The sequence below is a fragment of the Poromitra crassiceps genome (genome assembly GCF_964638095.1).
Source record: "Poromitra crassiceps genome assembly, chromosome: 29".
NCBI lineage: Eukaryota > Metazoa > Chordata > Actinopteri > Beryciformes > Melamphaidae > Poromitra > Poromitra crassiceps.
Window position 1 is genome coordinate 7,107,494 of NC_139641.1, and position 16,209 is coordinate 7,123,702.

Below are 16,209 nucleotides of genomic sequence, written 5' to 3' on the forward strand. Positions count from 1 at the left end.
TATCTAACAACCACAACGACAGTGAAACAACTTATCCAGCTGCTAGCTAATTAAATAACTTTACCTGATGTAGAAGTCGATGCCTCAACGTTACAGCTGAGGAGGTGCTGCTAACGTTAGCTGCAGTGCGGTAGGCTATCTGCTTCATTCACCCTCAGCCTATCTAAGACGTTACAGTCTTCAGCATTTAGCTAAATATATCTTGTGTTTGACCATGCTTCCTCAAGTTTGAGGTGTTTCCCTGGCCAGCTTTGTAATTCACATCACAAATGTTGCAACCAGTGTTGTCTGAGTCTATCTTGGTAAAGTGTAGTCACATTTTCGGCTGGTCGTGTTTGTTGATGTTTCAGGTAGAGTGACGGACTGACGTAACGCGCTCTCGCGTGTTGCCTTAAGGTTCCGTCGGAATTTCTATTTTACCCACTCTCTTCTATTACTCAGATGCGTTCAAGTACCGAAATGAGGTACCGTTTCATGTCATGTGAACTGATACTCGGTAGAACCGCCCCCTTTCGGTCGGTGCCTGTAAAAGTACTGAGTTCGGTACCCATCCCTACTGGGTACGGTGTCCTCTTTTCCTCTATACTGCAGTTTGCACGCCAAGCCTGTGGCACCAGCTAGTCTTCCTTGGGTCCATCATAAGCATTATATACATAATACAACATCACATTAGTGTCATGTTTAACACATGTGCACTTTGAGTTGTTACTTTAAGTGAGGTGAGTAGTAAATAAGAGGAAGGAAAGGTAAGGATGAATTAGTCAGAGAATTGGGGTTATATACTATATACTTATACTTATAATATATTATATAGGCTATACACCCTAATACAAATGAGTCTGAGGATGACTGTATACTATACATAGAATCATGAGTACATGGAATGACAGTACAGTACATGACCAACACTGGACTATTGTCATGTATTGACTTAAGTAATGCATTCCTAAATGGTATTTGAATGAGGACTTATTGTGTGTGTGCGTGTGTGTGTGTGTGTGTGTGTGTGTGTGTGTGTGTGTGTGTGTGTGTGTGTGTGTGTGTGCGTGTGTGTGTGAGAGTGCGTGTGTGTGTGTGTGTGTGTGTGTGTGCATGTGTGCGTGTGTGTGTGTAGCGAGTCGTCTGGGTCTGTACACTAAGGGCTCTCAGTCTCTGTCGGGAGATGAAGTGGACCAGATGGATCTACAGCAGCTCTCCCAGCTCGTCCCCAGAGTGAGACCACACACACACACACACACACACACACACACACACACACATATATATATATATACCGGTATATATATATATATATATATATATATATATATATATATATATATATATATATATATATATATATATATTTAAGCAATATAGCATGAGAGCCAGTGTGTTGTGCCAAATATATCCCCCTGATCAGCTGTTATCGGCCGAGTGGGATAACTGCTGAGCAGGGGGATATATTCCACAACACACGCAGCTCGAGTCCTATATTGCTTTTATAAAACGGTTTCCAAGTATGATAATATAATAATAATAGTAATACTATAAGTCCGACTCCGACTGGCATGTCATTCTGATAGAGTCAGTTGAAACACTACTGTAAGGCGGGACCGCAAGAACATGCGGGTGATTTGATTGGATCGTTCTGGAGACTGAAGTTGACATTGGCCAATCCTGGCGCTTGCTGAGTAGCTGAGAGCTTTCTGGAAACCCCGACAGGCAGCTCGAGCGCAGCGTTGCATTCTCAGCGCTTGCTGAGAAGCTGAGTGCTTTCTGCAAAGCCCGACACCAACTAACGTTACGGGGTTAAATGCGGGGTTAAATGCGGGGTTAACAGCCTTTCTTTTGCAAAGAAGACATTAGCCTGCATCTATTCTTGTACAAAACATCATTTTCTGCGAAGTATTAGTAAAGTTATAAGCGAAGATCGATTCACAAGGATCTGACAGCTGTCTCCGCCATTTTTTTTTTCTACGTTGTCATTTGAGGTAAGCCTTATTATTACTCTCTTAGTAAGAGAGTTGCCATGGCAACCAATAACCCATGGCCATGGGTTATTGAACTCGGTTACTGGAATTATACAATGGCTGTGAACCAATCAGATTGCTTGATTTGAGAGAGCCGTTTTATAAATATAATGCCCTTAATCGCATCGCGATTAACGCGTTAACGCTGACAGCTCTATATATATATATTAGGGCCGACCATAACGCTTTTTTTTTTTTTTTATCGCGTTAATCGCATGCCGCAATTTTGTCCGTTCGTTGCACCCGTACTTGTAGTCAAGCCGGTCGCAGCGGTTTCCTGTCTCCTGCCTGTGCAGGCATGGAAGAGAAAGACAGCAATACGCTTCTAAATTGCTCGTTTTACTTAAAAAAACTCCCAAATGGCACAGAGGACAAGTCAACAGTAGTTTGCACCTTGTGTAAAACGGAATTAAAATATCACCGAAGTACATCGAGTTTGAGCTATCACCTAAAAGCTAAGCATACCGGAGCAGCTAGCATCCCCCTAGCCTCAACGCGAGACTCATCACTCATTCTTCCTTCAGAGTCTCGGATGCGCGGGTCCTCTAACCACTGGGAGGTCGGCTCCAATGGCTTCACGCGATATACACGTTATCAATACACAGTTTCCAATACCGAGCCATTATTCACATGGAAGTGCCAAAGTTTTTAGCTCAGACACAGCCTTGTTCGGCTGTGTCCTTTTGGCTTTCGACTGCTCCACAGCGCCGCCGCCGAAAGTATCGGTTCTTGAGCGTGTACTGCACTGTTTCCAATAGTGCATTTATTTTCTGTTCAAGATATATTTTGTAGGCATTGTTACCTCCTGTCTACATTGCACTTCTATTGAATTGAAAATACATCTAAAATTCAAGATCACAAAGTACATTTATTTGCATTCATTTGATTCCCAATCACGACACACTGGTAAGAATGATTAACATAGAATTAAAAATGCTTTGAAATGCAAAATAATGGCATTTTAAACATGCGATACAAAGATGCGATTAATCACGATTAACTATAGTTAATCGCAAGATTAATTGCGATTAAGAAAATGAATCCTTTGACAGCCCTAATATATATATATACATACATACATACATATATATTTGTTTATTTAAAAGGATCCCCATTAGCTGCCGCCGAGACAACCGCTAGTCTTCCTGGGGTCCAAACACAATCCACATTACATCACCCATATCCCCCTAACCACTATTCCTACCCAGCCCTCGCATCCTGACTCTCTGTCACCTTCCTCTCACTAGCTACGGCCCTTTAAGCACTAAACTCACTAAACCTTCATGACTGACTGACTGAGTGAGTGACTGTCCTGACTTTTCCATCTTCTGGACCAGCACATCTTTGTATGTACATGAGGTATATTTGTGTTAGTGTGTATGTGTTATGTCTGTGGTGTGTGACCTCACTGTCTCTCTCCACAGATAGCGGTGTTTTACCGGGCCAGTCCCAGACACAAGCTCAAGATAGTCAAGGTGAGTTGGTGCTGAGTGGTTAGTGAGGAAGAGGAGAGTCAGCCTTTTCAATCCCTCCCCCCTTCCCTAAGCAGTCTGGGAATTTGAACGAGCAACCTACTGACCACATGCTCTACGTCTCTATTAGGCCATGTTCACATTACAGGCAAATCTGATTCATTAATCATCATTATCTTGGTTGGTTTCCCAAATCTGATTTGGTGAGTGTGTCCGCACTGCCACAAATCTGATTCTCAAGTCGGATCTGTGTGTCCAGACCTAAACAGCCTGTCTGCATGGGTTGCTATGGTAACGACGTGGGCGTCAGTAAATACGTACGTTGGTGACGTGGTTTTCCTGAGCAGAAGCATTTGATGACGAGTTGCGAGCGACATTCAAATCAGATTTGGTGGATCTGCGCGTCCGCACTCAAGTCACATCAGTTGAAAGCAGATTGGAAACTACCTCCATATGTGGTTTGGGACAAGTGACACAAATCAGACTTGGAGCGTCCAGACTCATAAAACCAATCTGGATAAAGTCATTAATAGGTCACTAAAGTTCACAAATCAGATTTGGCCTCCTAGTCTGAACATGGCCAGTGCTGTCAGTTGAAGCAGTGAGCTCCACTGCCTTTTGCTGCCACAATGATGTCACAATGATGTCACAATGAGTCCAAACGCAAATGTATTTGCACGTATTTAGCATGATTATTTCATAATGTGGTGAACGCACGAGTCACAATATCTACATAAGAGCCTTTTGAAGCTGTTGGAATGTGTATTTGGTTACTTAAATCGTCCCTATTTTCATATCGTCCAATCGCGGCCATTAGAGATTGGCGATAGACGATCAGATTGTCATAATATATTAATTAGCCGTCATTCCAATTATTATTGTGTTTTTTTTAATAAAGAGACCTATTCCTATTTAATGGCATGAATCATTTCGAGCGAAAAATACAATCGATCATAATATATTATTGAACGGACAGACTTGGTATCAGAGGGGCTGAAAAGCTACATTAGTAATAGACAGCAGTTTGTACAGATAGGGCAACATAAATCAAACTATGCAAATATTCTGTGCGGTGTGCCACAAGGGTCAATTTTGGGGCCCAAATTATTTATTCTGTATATCAATGACATCTGTAAAGTATCGAACTTGCTCAAATCTGTTGTCTTTGCTGACGACACAAATATTTTGTGCTCTGGGGATGATCTGCAGGAACTTTTCAATGTAGCAAGTACAGAATTAAATAAATCAAAATGCTGGTTTGATAAGAATAAGCTATCATTAAATCTGAACAAAACAAAATTCATCATTTTTGGAAATCGAAAAATCAACACAAAACTTTGTTTGGAAATTAATAATGTAGAATTAGAAAGAGTATATGAGAACAAGTTCTTGGGTATTACATATGTTGTTTTGTAAATGAATGTGTTTTTAATTTCTGTTCGAGACAAATAAAAAATTCAATTCAATTCAATGCAGCCTGTAGAAGAATAGACTCAGCTCAAAATGACTAACTCAAATAAATAACTCATTAACTCAAATCAACTCTCAATAACTGTCAAACTATTCATCATTCATCTAGTTTGACAGTTATTGAGAGTTGATTTGAGTTAATGAGTTATTAATTTGAGTTAGTGTGGACCAGTGATGTCACTGGTCCACACTTTAACACTCAATAACTGTCAAATTAAATGACAGACTTCAAAACCGTTTACAGTTTTCTGATATACTACTGATGTTCTTCTAATGATACAAAGCTGGTTGAAAATGGGCAGAGTGTTCCTTTTAAAATAGAAGCACGCAGTGCAAAATAAACTGAAATAACTCATAGCCTTAACTATGAGGAACCTCCGTAAAATAGCTTACACATCAACAACACTGGTTGTTGTAATGTGTTACGATTACATATGGAGTGAAACTAGTCTAAAGCATTACTCAAAATCTATATTAACGTTAACGGGAAAGCCCGCGGCGGGAAGACGTACTTTTACAATCTGGCTGACTTGACGGTGCTGCAAAGAAACTGGAGAGGGAGATGAGAGAGCAGATGCTTCAGTTCCCGCTAGCCTGGCTGGTTTACCAGGCGGGAGGGGCGGGTGGCTACTTTTCTACTGCACGCACAGAGAAGGGCGTCTATCGTCTCATTTTACTATGGGAAGGATGGCAATTGGGGGACTCTCCCAAAATGTTGGCGCGTTTCTTTAAAGCATACATGGGCAAACTACGGCCCGGCCCGCGGGCCGGATGCGGTGCCACCTGTGTGGCCCGCGATGGAATTGCAAAAAAAAATCTTTTTTTTTTTTTTTTTTTTTACACAGTGCACCTGAACGCAACATGCAAGATACCCGCTGAATAAGTGTCCAAATGTTCATGTTATTCTGACCAATACTCCACTTCTGTTATAGCATTTCAGTCTGGAATATGGAATATCTTTCAATAATGACTAAAAGGCTACATTGAATTAGAAATTTAAATAATTAACTCACTGGTTTTGGATTTATTTAGCTTCAAGACTGCATTTTTGTTCGTGTGACCCTCAACACAGGCTTTGATCATCCCGGGCCACTTACTGATACTTATGCTTAAATTAACCCACTCATATTCTGATTTATTTCAAGAAAAACATTTTGGCTAGTGGAAATTCTAATTGGCTGGTAACTTTAAAATCTAGCAGCCATATTGGCAGGTGGTCAAAAAAGTTAATTTCAAGCCCTGAGAGCAGGTGGTGACATAGGAGTGAGTGAGAAAAGGATGAAATATTGGTGGTTAAGACTGAATAATGACATCACAACTGTTAATTTAAAATGAGTTATTCCTCTAAACGTGGCTTCAAATGCACCAAATTTTTTACGCTGGCGCCATTCGGCCCTCAGCAAAACCTGGTAGCGAGGACATTTTTTGTGGCTCTCTCTATCATCAAAGTTACCCATCCATGGGTTACGGCATGACAATATTTGTTCGGCCCTCGGCAACAATCTGAGTTTCTCATGTGGCCCCCCATGAAAAATAATTGCCCACCCCTGCTTTAAAGTGTCTCTCCCCTCAGTCTCTGCAGAACATGGGCGCCGTGGTGGCGATGACGGGTGACGGGGTGAACGACGCGGTGGCTCTGAAGGCGGCAGACATCGGCGTGGCCATGGGTCAGACGGGTACCGACGTCTGCAAGGAGGCCGCAGACATGATCCTGGTGGACGACGACTTCCAGACCATCATGTGGGTTCCCACAAGTCACACGCAACCTGAAGATATGACAGAATCATAACGTTATGGTTTTCCCAATGCTCGACATATATGACGATTACTGATGTCTGAGCTACCGTCCGGTCAGTTCAATGTTCGCACATCATCAGATACGCCCCCGGAAAAACGCGTGTTATGCCGGAAACAGTATTCCCTCCGTTAGGGCTGGGTTCAAAAAAATCGATTCTCCGATTTTTTATCGATTTCTATTTTAATCCTTTGATATCGATTCATATGTCCAGAGATCGATTTTTCTTTTTTTAATAAACAGGCTAAAATATTGTGCTGTGTGTGGTAGTTGAAACATAGTTTCAAGTTGACGTTTATTTATGTTTGTAGTTGAAACAAAAACATAAATACTGTAAGCTACATGAATGGAAATGTTTGATCATTAATATCTACTTTTAGAAATTATATAGGCTGAAATCAAATCACTGTGCATAATTGTGAAAGTGTCTTTATTGACAGATGAAAAGGCTGTTATTTACCCTTTGTCACCACCTGGTGAGTAAATATATGTGTAACTAAAACCATTAAAATTGACAACCGGTCCGCAACTTTTTTCCCCCATGTATCTACTTGCCGCAAAAAAGGTTGGGAACCCCTGTGTTACATAACTGGACAGTCATGTAATTCAGGTTACAGCTCAAAAAACACGTTTTGGTATCACTAACCAAATCGATATTGAAATTAATCGAATCGAATCGAATCGGGATAATCGATTCGCAACCTTGTGAATTGGAATCGAATCGATTCTTGAAATTTGAACCAATACCCAGCTCTACTCTCCGTACTACCTTAACTGCAAGGATAACATTCGCATCATTATTGCTGGGATATCAACAACCGGATAGCGGATATTTTAAAGCTAGATTAACAGCCCCATAGGAAGAGCCTGCCTCGAAATGGTTAACAAGCTAATGTTTTGGTCGCTCAGTGGCGTTTTGAGGCTGATGAACGTTGTTACAGGCAGCGGGCTTAGATAACATAGGTAACGTTAGCTAACACGGCGCAGTAATACTAGGATGCGGTCACAGGTGTGTGTTTATAAAGTATTTTACAACGGCTTTGAACGCAGCTCAACCGATCATAATCGAGGACCGGGACTATCCGTTTTATAATGAAATTTTTAAGCTGCATGTTCACAGCCCAGGTCTAGAGAGCTGAATGTCAGTGAGTGGGGGCGGGGCTACACCATTGGTCGGCCGTGACACGTGGCACACCCACACACGGTGTGAGTTGGCGCCTGCACGGCACAAAAGTTTACAACGCATGGTGAAATGTGACAGCAAAATGGCATGTGACCGATGTGCAAAATGACCGAGTAGCATTACTGCTGCCTGCTGTAGCAACGTCAAGCTAGCTAGAGTTTCCTAGGACAGGAAGGGGAAATGGGGTGTTTGTGCCTTCAGAGTTAAAGCATACATTGTCACTTTTGAGAAAATACTTGGCCGGAAGAAAACGTGTTGGTGCTGAGCTGGTTTTAGGCGTAGTCCACTTTTGAGGGAAGAATAGAAAAGCACAAACAAATAACAAATAATAAAATTCAAACCAACAACACAATAACATTGAACACTTACTGTAGATGTTCAACCAAGGAATATGATATTTGAACATTGCAACTGACAGATTGTGGTCATGGAATTATGGCTTTGTTTTTGAATAGTGAAAAAGTCATGGATTTTGCACAGCAAAGAAATAAGACAAACAGCTGATTTGCAGATTCTGTGATGTTTTGGAAAAGTTAAAGCGATGTACATTTTGTGACTCTTCACTCTGCTGCTGTTCTCTGCTCTCAGGTCGGCCATAGAGGAAGGCAAAGGCATTTACAACAACATCAAAAACTTTGTCCGTTTCCAGCTGAGCACGTGAGTTTACGTTTATTTCTGACACACAAATCTTTCTGCCAGAATGCAAACAACAATTTAAAAATGTCATTAGAAAGTGACATTGATATTTTTTAGTTTGGAATGCTTGTGAAACTGTGATGGTCAAGAGCCTCATTAGTGATTACTACAGCAGAATAACATGGAGCTGATATCACCATTCATGTTCCTAACAGCAGAATAACATGGAGCTGTCATTGCTCCACCCCCTCTGCATGTGCTAGACTAGCACATGCTTAGGGGGGGTATGGTGGTGCAGTGGTAAGCGCTGTCGCCTCACAGCTCGAAGGTCCTGGGTTCGATTCCCACCTGGGACGCTGTGAACGCTGAAGGAATGTGTGCCCGTCCGCATGTCCTCGAGTGCCCACCGCCCGGGTGGGGTCATCAAAAGGGCCTTTCTGTGTGGAGTTTGCATGTTCTCCCCGTGCCTCCCGGGGGTTTCCTTCATATAGGAACCCCCTTCACCAAAAACATGCAATATCCTGGTTGCTAATGTGGTTCCTCCTCTGGTCGTTAAGGGCGCCTGTTCAGAGGGAAGGGAACTGGTTGGAATAGCGTGAACCTCCCACGTGCTATGTCCTACCGGTGAAGCTTCCCCTGTCAGGTGAAAAGAAGCAGCTGGCTAACTGCCCATGTCTCGGAGGAAGCATGGAGCCAGTTTTCGGCTCTCCCCAGATCGGCAGAGGGTGGAGCAGCAGCCAGGATAAATAAATTAAATTAGCACTAATGGGGGATAAAAATGGGCTAAAAAAAATCGGGGGAAAAAAAGAAAAAAGACTAGCACATGCTTCCTCTGATACATGTGCACACCGGCCAGTCTCCCAGTCAGACTGCACCGACGCACGCTCCAAACTATTCACACAGCCTACAGTTAGGCTGTAGCTAATCTATCTTTCTCTCTGTCTGTCTCTCTCTCTCCTCCTGCTGGTCTCCAGGAGTATTGCAGCGTTGACGCTCATCTCCTTGGCAACACTCATGAACTTCCCCAACCCACTGAACGCCATGCAGATCCTGTGGATCAACATCATCATGGACGGCCCTCCTGCTCAGAGGTACCCCGGGGCATCATGGGAAATGTAGTTTAAAAGACAGAGATTGGAGTGAATGAAATTTCAAGTCAAATTCGTAGACTTTTAGCGTTAAGGGAACATGTTAAGTTTTCTTATTGATGCCTAGGTATCAGAATTTTTTGGTTGCGTTAGTTCACTCAATCTGATAGGTGACCAACTGTCATAGAGCTCTCCATTCTCCATTCATTTTCTCAGTTTTATGGCTGTTTTTGAGCACATGAAATATGATGTATTATTATTCATTAAATTAGCATTATATGGGAATGAAAAGCTCCCACCACTGCCATTAGTAACAGTCATTTAGAGAAACAGTGAACAGACACGCCTGCAGCGGTGCAGCCCCAAATCACTATCTGCCCTCTGCTCTGAAACGTTCTGAAGGACAGCTCAGAGGATGCTGTGGCCATTTCAGGAGAAATGTATGAACACACCTAGGGATGTTCGATATTGGCTTTTTGACCGATATCCGATAATGTCCAACTCTTAATTTCCGATACCGATATCAACCGATACCAATTTTTTCCACCAAAATTTCACGTAACAAGTTACATAATGTAGCTTAATGTAGCTGAAGAGTTTAACTCATTGAGTGCCAGCCACTTTTGGAGAACGGACGCTCCCAGTGCCAGAGTTTCAGAGCTTTTTTCAGTGATTTCTCGAGGCCCACAGAATATTGTGTGATATTACTATGTAAACAATGAACACGCAAAAAGAACGATGAGACTCTTTTCTATCATCAGCAAAAACAGGTTTATTGATATCATTTTCCGTTCTTTCGTTATCAGCCGGAGAAGATAGCTTGATTTAACAAAAAAGAGCAGTTTTTTTCTAGAAGCTGAGATAATGGCCCTTTTGTGAAATTAAACATTTCAAACACATCACTGACTCTGAAGCTAATTTTCTGATGTAGTCACACCTCAAAAATAATTTCCTTCAATAAAACAGTGAAGGCCAGGGAATTTTGTTTGGCAGAATAATATTTTTAGCTGCAACCAGTCTGTCTGGGTCAGTGTTGTGTGCTGCTCTGCGTGCCCCCCCCCCCCTTCCCCCCCGCCCCGCCCCGCCCCGCCCCGCCTCAACTGCACACTCCTCCTTATGGGAGGTGGCTCTCTGCTGAGTTTGCTCTGCACTGTGAAGGGTGCGCGACATCCAGCTTTTTTACAGCGTTTCCGCGTGTGTTTGTCACCGGCTCCTATGCTTCCAGTTGAGAATAATAAACAACTCCACGGCTGATCATGCGAATGGGCTGTCGCAGCGGGCATGGAGGAGCTCAATTGTGGGAGCAGATTGGCTGCTGCAGGCGTATCTAACGTTAAAACGCTTCATGCATATCGATGCATACGGATGCGATGCAATTTCCGTTTCCCCAACGACTTATTCTCTGTTTTTCTCTGCCTTTCTGTTAACCTGGAGAGCACTGTCGCCACCTAAGGGTTCTGTAAAATAGGTTATAGACCTCCAATAGCTACAATAGTTGTACCAGAGATGTATCAGGGATTGATCCACGTCCCACCGTCAAAAAACGCAATTGACGACAATCGTCGTCTTTGGCACTCTACGTCAGTATTTGAATTGACGACAGCTGTCGTCATTGGCACTCAATGAGTTAATATATAATATGCATGTTGTGTTAAAGTTGTAAGTGTTAGAGAAGCGAGCTTGTGACCGGAAGGTCGTCGGTTCAATCCCCGGGACCGGCAGGATAAATCTGGGTGGGGAAAGTGAAAAGGCAGCGCTTGCCCCTCCCTCATTACCACCACTGAGGTGCCCTTGAGCAAGGCCCTTAACCCCAACCGCTCCAGTGGAGCTGCCCAGTGGCCAACAGATCAGACTGTGGTTGTACTGGTCTGCTTCCAGGTATGAATGTGTGTGTGAATGTGAACAGGGCACTCCTGAAAAAGAGAGCATTGCTCTCAGTGAGACTCCCCCTGTATAAATAAAGGGGAAAAAAAGAATAGAACGGTATCATGGAATAGTTCATGGAATTATTATTAGTTATTTTTGATGGAAGTGAAATTAGTTATTATTAATTATTATTATAGTATTAATAAAGGTAAAAAAAAAAAAAGACAGATCGCTCATCGTGTTTCAAGCATCGATTACACACACACACACACACACACACACACACACACACACACACACACACACACAAACACACACACACACAGAGGCAGGAGATTGATAGTGCTTCCCACAAGATTCCCGGCTCCTCCAGGCTGCATGTCAAAGTGTCCTTGGGCAAGACACTGAACCCCAAATTGCTCCCGTTGGTGTGCCAGCACCCTGCGTGGTAGCCTGCCGCCATCGGTGTGTGAATGGGTGAATGTACCTACCGACTGTAAAGCGCTTTGGATAAAAGCGCTATATAAATGCAGGCCATTTACCATAATAAAATTCATAAAAAATTCATAAAAAATAAAAAATAAAAAAATTTAATCCCCCCCCCCCCCCCCTCATGATTCAGTACAGTAGGTGGCTGGTTGGTTTGGTTCCAGGCAAATTGTTGAAACAATTGACAGTGTATAAGGAGTTGTTCTAAATGTCTATGGAGAAATTGAATGGGGACTTCTCTGATGGACCGGGAGCTGAGAAAAAGTGGGCGGTCACTGTTGAGCTCTATAGACCAAATCACCGTGACGTCACCATGTAAACAACATTTACTTCCGGGTACCACTTGGGGAAGGCGGCAGGTTTAAATGTGCGTGTTGTCAAATAAATGCTGTCAAACCCTCTCGTTGTTTTCGGCCGACTACTTTCAATCTAAATGGTTAAACGGTTGGTAAACATGCTTGTCCGACGTATCTAGCCTTTCTTCTGCGTTTGTTTTATGTAGTGTTGTTAGCTAGCTAATAACGTTTGTTTGTCTGTCAAACTCGCTGTTTTTTTTGCAGACTCGTTAACGTTACAGACAGAGCTACTGACGCCACGTTAATTTAATTTAGCTTCAAGTCTACTCTGGTCTGGTCCAACAGGTAAATTAGCTAGTCTGGTCTCCACTAACGTTAGTGAAGGTGTTGTTATGAATGATATTAAACAACAACACAACACGGGCGAACCATTTTTGTCTTCTTTGTCTGTTTTTGTCTTCAACACGTCAGTTTGTGCCGTTCACCGCCATTATGATGTGTGGACCCCAGGGGTAACCGGAAGTAAATGTAAACATCCCCGCTGATTTGGTCTATTGCAACATGCGTTCAAACACAGTACAACATTTGGACTAGGCGACTAGACAATCAGTGAGTTTATACTCTGTGGCGTTTAGACGACTAGACAATCAGTGAGTTTATACTCTGTGGCGTTTAGACGACTAGACAATCAGTGAGTTTATACTCTGTGGCGTTTAGACGACTAGACAATCAGTGAGTTTATACTCTGTAGCGTTTAGACGACTAGACAGTTAGTGAGTTTATACTCTGTGGCGTGTGTTGTGCCGTGCAGTTTGGGGGTGGAGCCTGTGGACCAGGACGTGATCAGGAAGCCTCCTCGCAACGTGAGAGACAGCATCATCACCCGCAGCCTGCTCCTCAAGGTCCTAGTGTCTGCCTTCATCATTGTCTGTGGCACGCTGTTCGTCTTCTGGAGAGAGGTCAGAGCCAGAGCATGAAGTACATTTCTCTTATATATATATATATATATATATATATATATATATATATATATATATATATGTATATATGACAGTAAACTGACTATCTTTGGGTTGTGGACAAAACAACACATTTTGAGGAAGTAATCTTGGACTTTGGGAAATATTGATCCACATTTTTCACCATTTTCTGACATTTTATAGACCAATCAACTCGTCGATTAATCGAGAAAATAATGGACAGATTAATTGATAATGAAAATAATCGTTAGTTGCAGCCCTACAGAAAAGTAAACAAACATTGTTGTCACGTTATTTTAAATACTTTCTGTGAAACCAGCTGAGTTTAAATTTTGTCTTCAGTTGCGGGACAACGTGATCACTCCTCGAGACACCACCATGACCTTCACCTGTTTCGTCTTCTTTGACATGTTTAACGCTCTCAGCTCACGTTCACAGGTGAGGCTAACACACACACACACACACACACACACACACACACACACAACACACACACACACACACACACACATCATATACATCACACACAACACACACACACACACACACACACACACATCATATACATCACACACACAACACACACACACACACACACACACACACATCATATACATCACACACACATCATATACATCACACACACACACACACACACACACACACACACACACACACACACACACACACCCCCACATGCGCTCGCAGATGAGCCTCACACACATCTCCTTCTCTTCTTCTCCTCTCTCTTTGTACTGAATATCTTGTTGCAGGTGTAGGGTGTTTTTTTGACACGCTATTGACTCATACGTATATCATTTGTCTTCTGATATTTCAGCAGCCAAAAACACCAGGTCACATTTCATCATAAATCAGGACTTCATCTGAACTAGCCCTTATAGTTACAAACATGGATTTTTGAAGGCCAATATTTTTGGAGCGATACTGTCAGTAGCTGATATTCAGTATCATTAAAGTGTAACTTACCCCCAAAACACTTTTTTTTCAGCTTTTAACCAATATATATGACTTTGGGGGTGGTGTGTGAAGAATTCTGGTCAAAACTTCCACATTTGAGACCAAACTGTTACCATTGTACCATTTGTATCATTTTCAGCAGCATAAGTGCCCTCTATGGGTTGAACACTGCTTTTTTTATGCCCTCAAATGAATGGGATATTTGGTACATTGTGACGTCACGGTGGGGTTAGCACGCGCCCCACTCATGTGAAAAATAGTTTTTTTCCCCATTGATTATTACTGTAGTTCACGCGGCGCGAGCCCTTTAAGAGCAATGCATCCATGAGTAATGCTAACTGTGGCTAATATTAGTCGCTAGTTAGTTATGTTACATGGCAGTAAAACGCCACTAAATGACCAAATTGATAGAACTTTTAACCATTTCGAGTAACACTGTTTCCATACGGATCACCAGCATTAGTTTGTTGTTTATAACGTGGCTATATTCATAACGTTTTCTATCTCGGATGCGTTATTTCGAATCCCACATAGGTTACGGATGCGTTATTTCGAAATCCCACATAGGTTACGCCTGGCGCAACCTATGTGGGTTTCAGGACGAAAAAGTCTCGAGCCACTAACGTCATCTTTAGAGCACAATATTCCTGGAATGCAAGTATAACTAAACAGTTACATGTCCTCTGCATTTTACATAAAATTAAGATATTACGGGTTGTTTTATTTTGTATGTTACATACTTATTGGCCAAGATATGTTATGGGGGAGTAATTCTGCCAGTTTAGGAGGGGAGTGTGGGCGGCCATCTTGCCTGCAGGGTTTTTGGCAAGTCAAAACGGAAATACTGTTACGAAATGACGTAATGCGGAAGCGTCCATGTGTGGGCAAAGAATAAGGTGAATAGGAGGTGGAAAACACTGATTGGCTGATATCCTATTTTTGCCATACCTGAACCATACCTGGACCATACTTGGACCATACCTGGACCATACCCGGACCGGCCAAGAAACGTCAGTCAGTCCATCCGTCCGTCGTTGCTCTTTTTGTCCGCTTTTGTACAGTTATGGTTACAGAATCTCTCTCCACCTCCCTACACTCATGTGTTGAGTGTAATTAATTTGCAAAAGAAAGAGACAAAATGCACAATAAACAGTTTGACTGATATCATTATTATTTTAATTTGATGTATGTATTCATTTTATTATTATTTTTATTATTATTTATTTATTTACTTATTTATTCAAATTTTCAATAGATATCAGGATAATATGGTTATTGTGAATTCTTTTGGCCATGGTAGTGGTGCAGTGAAGATCTGATATGGTGACAGCCCTAGCCTGAATGTGTGTTCTGCCCTCCTCCATGTGTCCTCAGACCCGGATGGTGCATGAGATGGGTCTGTGCAGTAACAGGATGTTCTGCTGGGCCGTGCTGGGCTCCATCATGGGCCAGCTGCTGGTCATCTACTTCCCTCCTCTGCAGAGGGTGTTCCAGACGGAGAGCCTCAGCCTCTACGGTAAGACACACGCCAAGACAACAGCTTCTGTTTAGGCCTCACCTGAAGAATACAAATCTCTCCTAATGTGTTGTCAAGATGTGTTTATACCGGATACGGTATAACGTTTATTATAAAACGGCTCTCTCAAATCAAGCAATCTGATTGGTTCACAGCCATTGTATAATTCCAGTAACCGAGTTCAATAACCCATGGCCATGGGTTATTGGTTGCCATGGCAACTCTCTTACTAAAAGGCAGCCCTGCGCTCGAGCTCCCAAGTGTTGGGCTTTCCAGAAAGCTCTCAGCTTCTCAGCAAGCGCCAGGATTGGCCAATGTCAACTTCAGTCTCCAGAACGATCCAATCAAATCACCCGCACGTCTATCTTCTTGCTAGAGGTCCCGCCTTACAGTAGTGTCAAAACAAAAAGCTGCTCGCTTGCAGCCAG

The 16,209-nt window shown here is 42.5% G+C and overlaps 1 protein-coding gene across 1 annotated transcript in view; it reads left to right on the forward strand.

Moving 5' to 3' along the window:
* Positions 1–16,209, forward strand: part of LOC310799946 (calcium-transporting ATPase type 2C member 1-like) — a 159,948-nt gene that overhangs the window by 139,284 nt on the left and 4,455 nt on the right. Inside the window, exons 19-26 of the mRNA XM_083662555.1 lie at positions 1,115–1,212; positions 3,437–3,487; positions 6,528–6,694; positions 8,521–8,589; positions 9,543–9,659; positions 13,119–13,266; positions 13,630–13,725; positions 15,640–15,781. Coding sequence (XP_083518681.1) covers positions 1,115–1,212; positions 3,437–3,487; positions 6,528–6,694; positions 8,521–8,589; positions 9,543–9,659; positions 13,119–13,266; positions 13,630–13,725; positions 15,640–15,781 — 888 coding nt within the window. The remainder of the gene's footprint in view (positions 1–1,114; positions 1,213–3,436; positions 3,488–6,527; positions 6,695–8,520; positions 8,590–9,542; positions 9,660–13,118; positions 13,267–13,629; positions 13,726–15,639; positions 15,782–16,209) is intronic.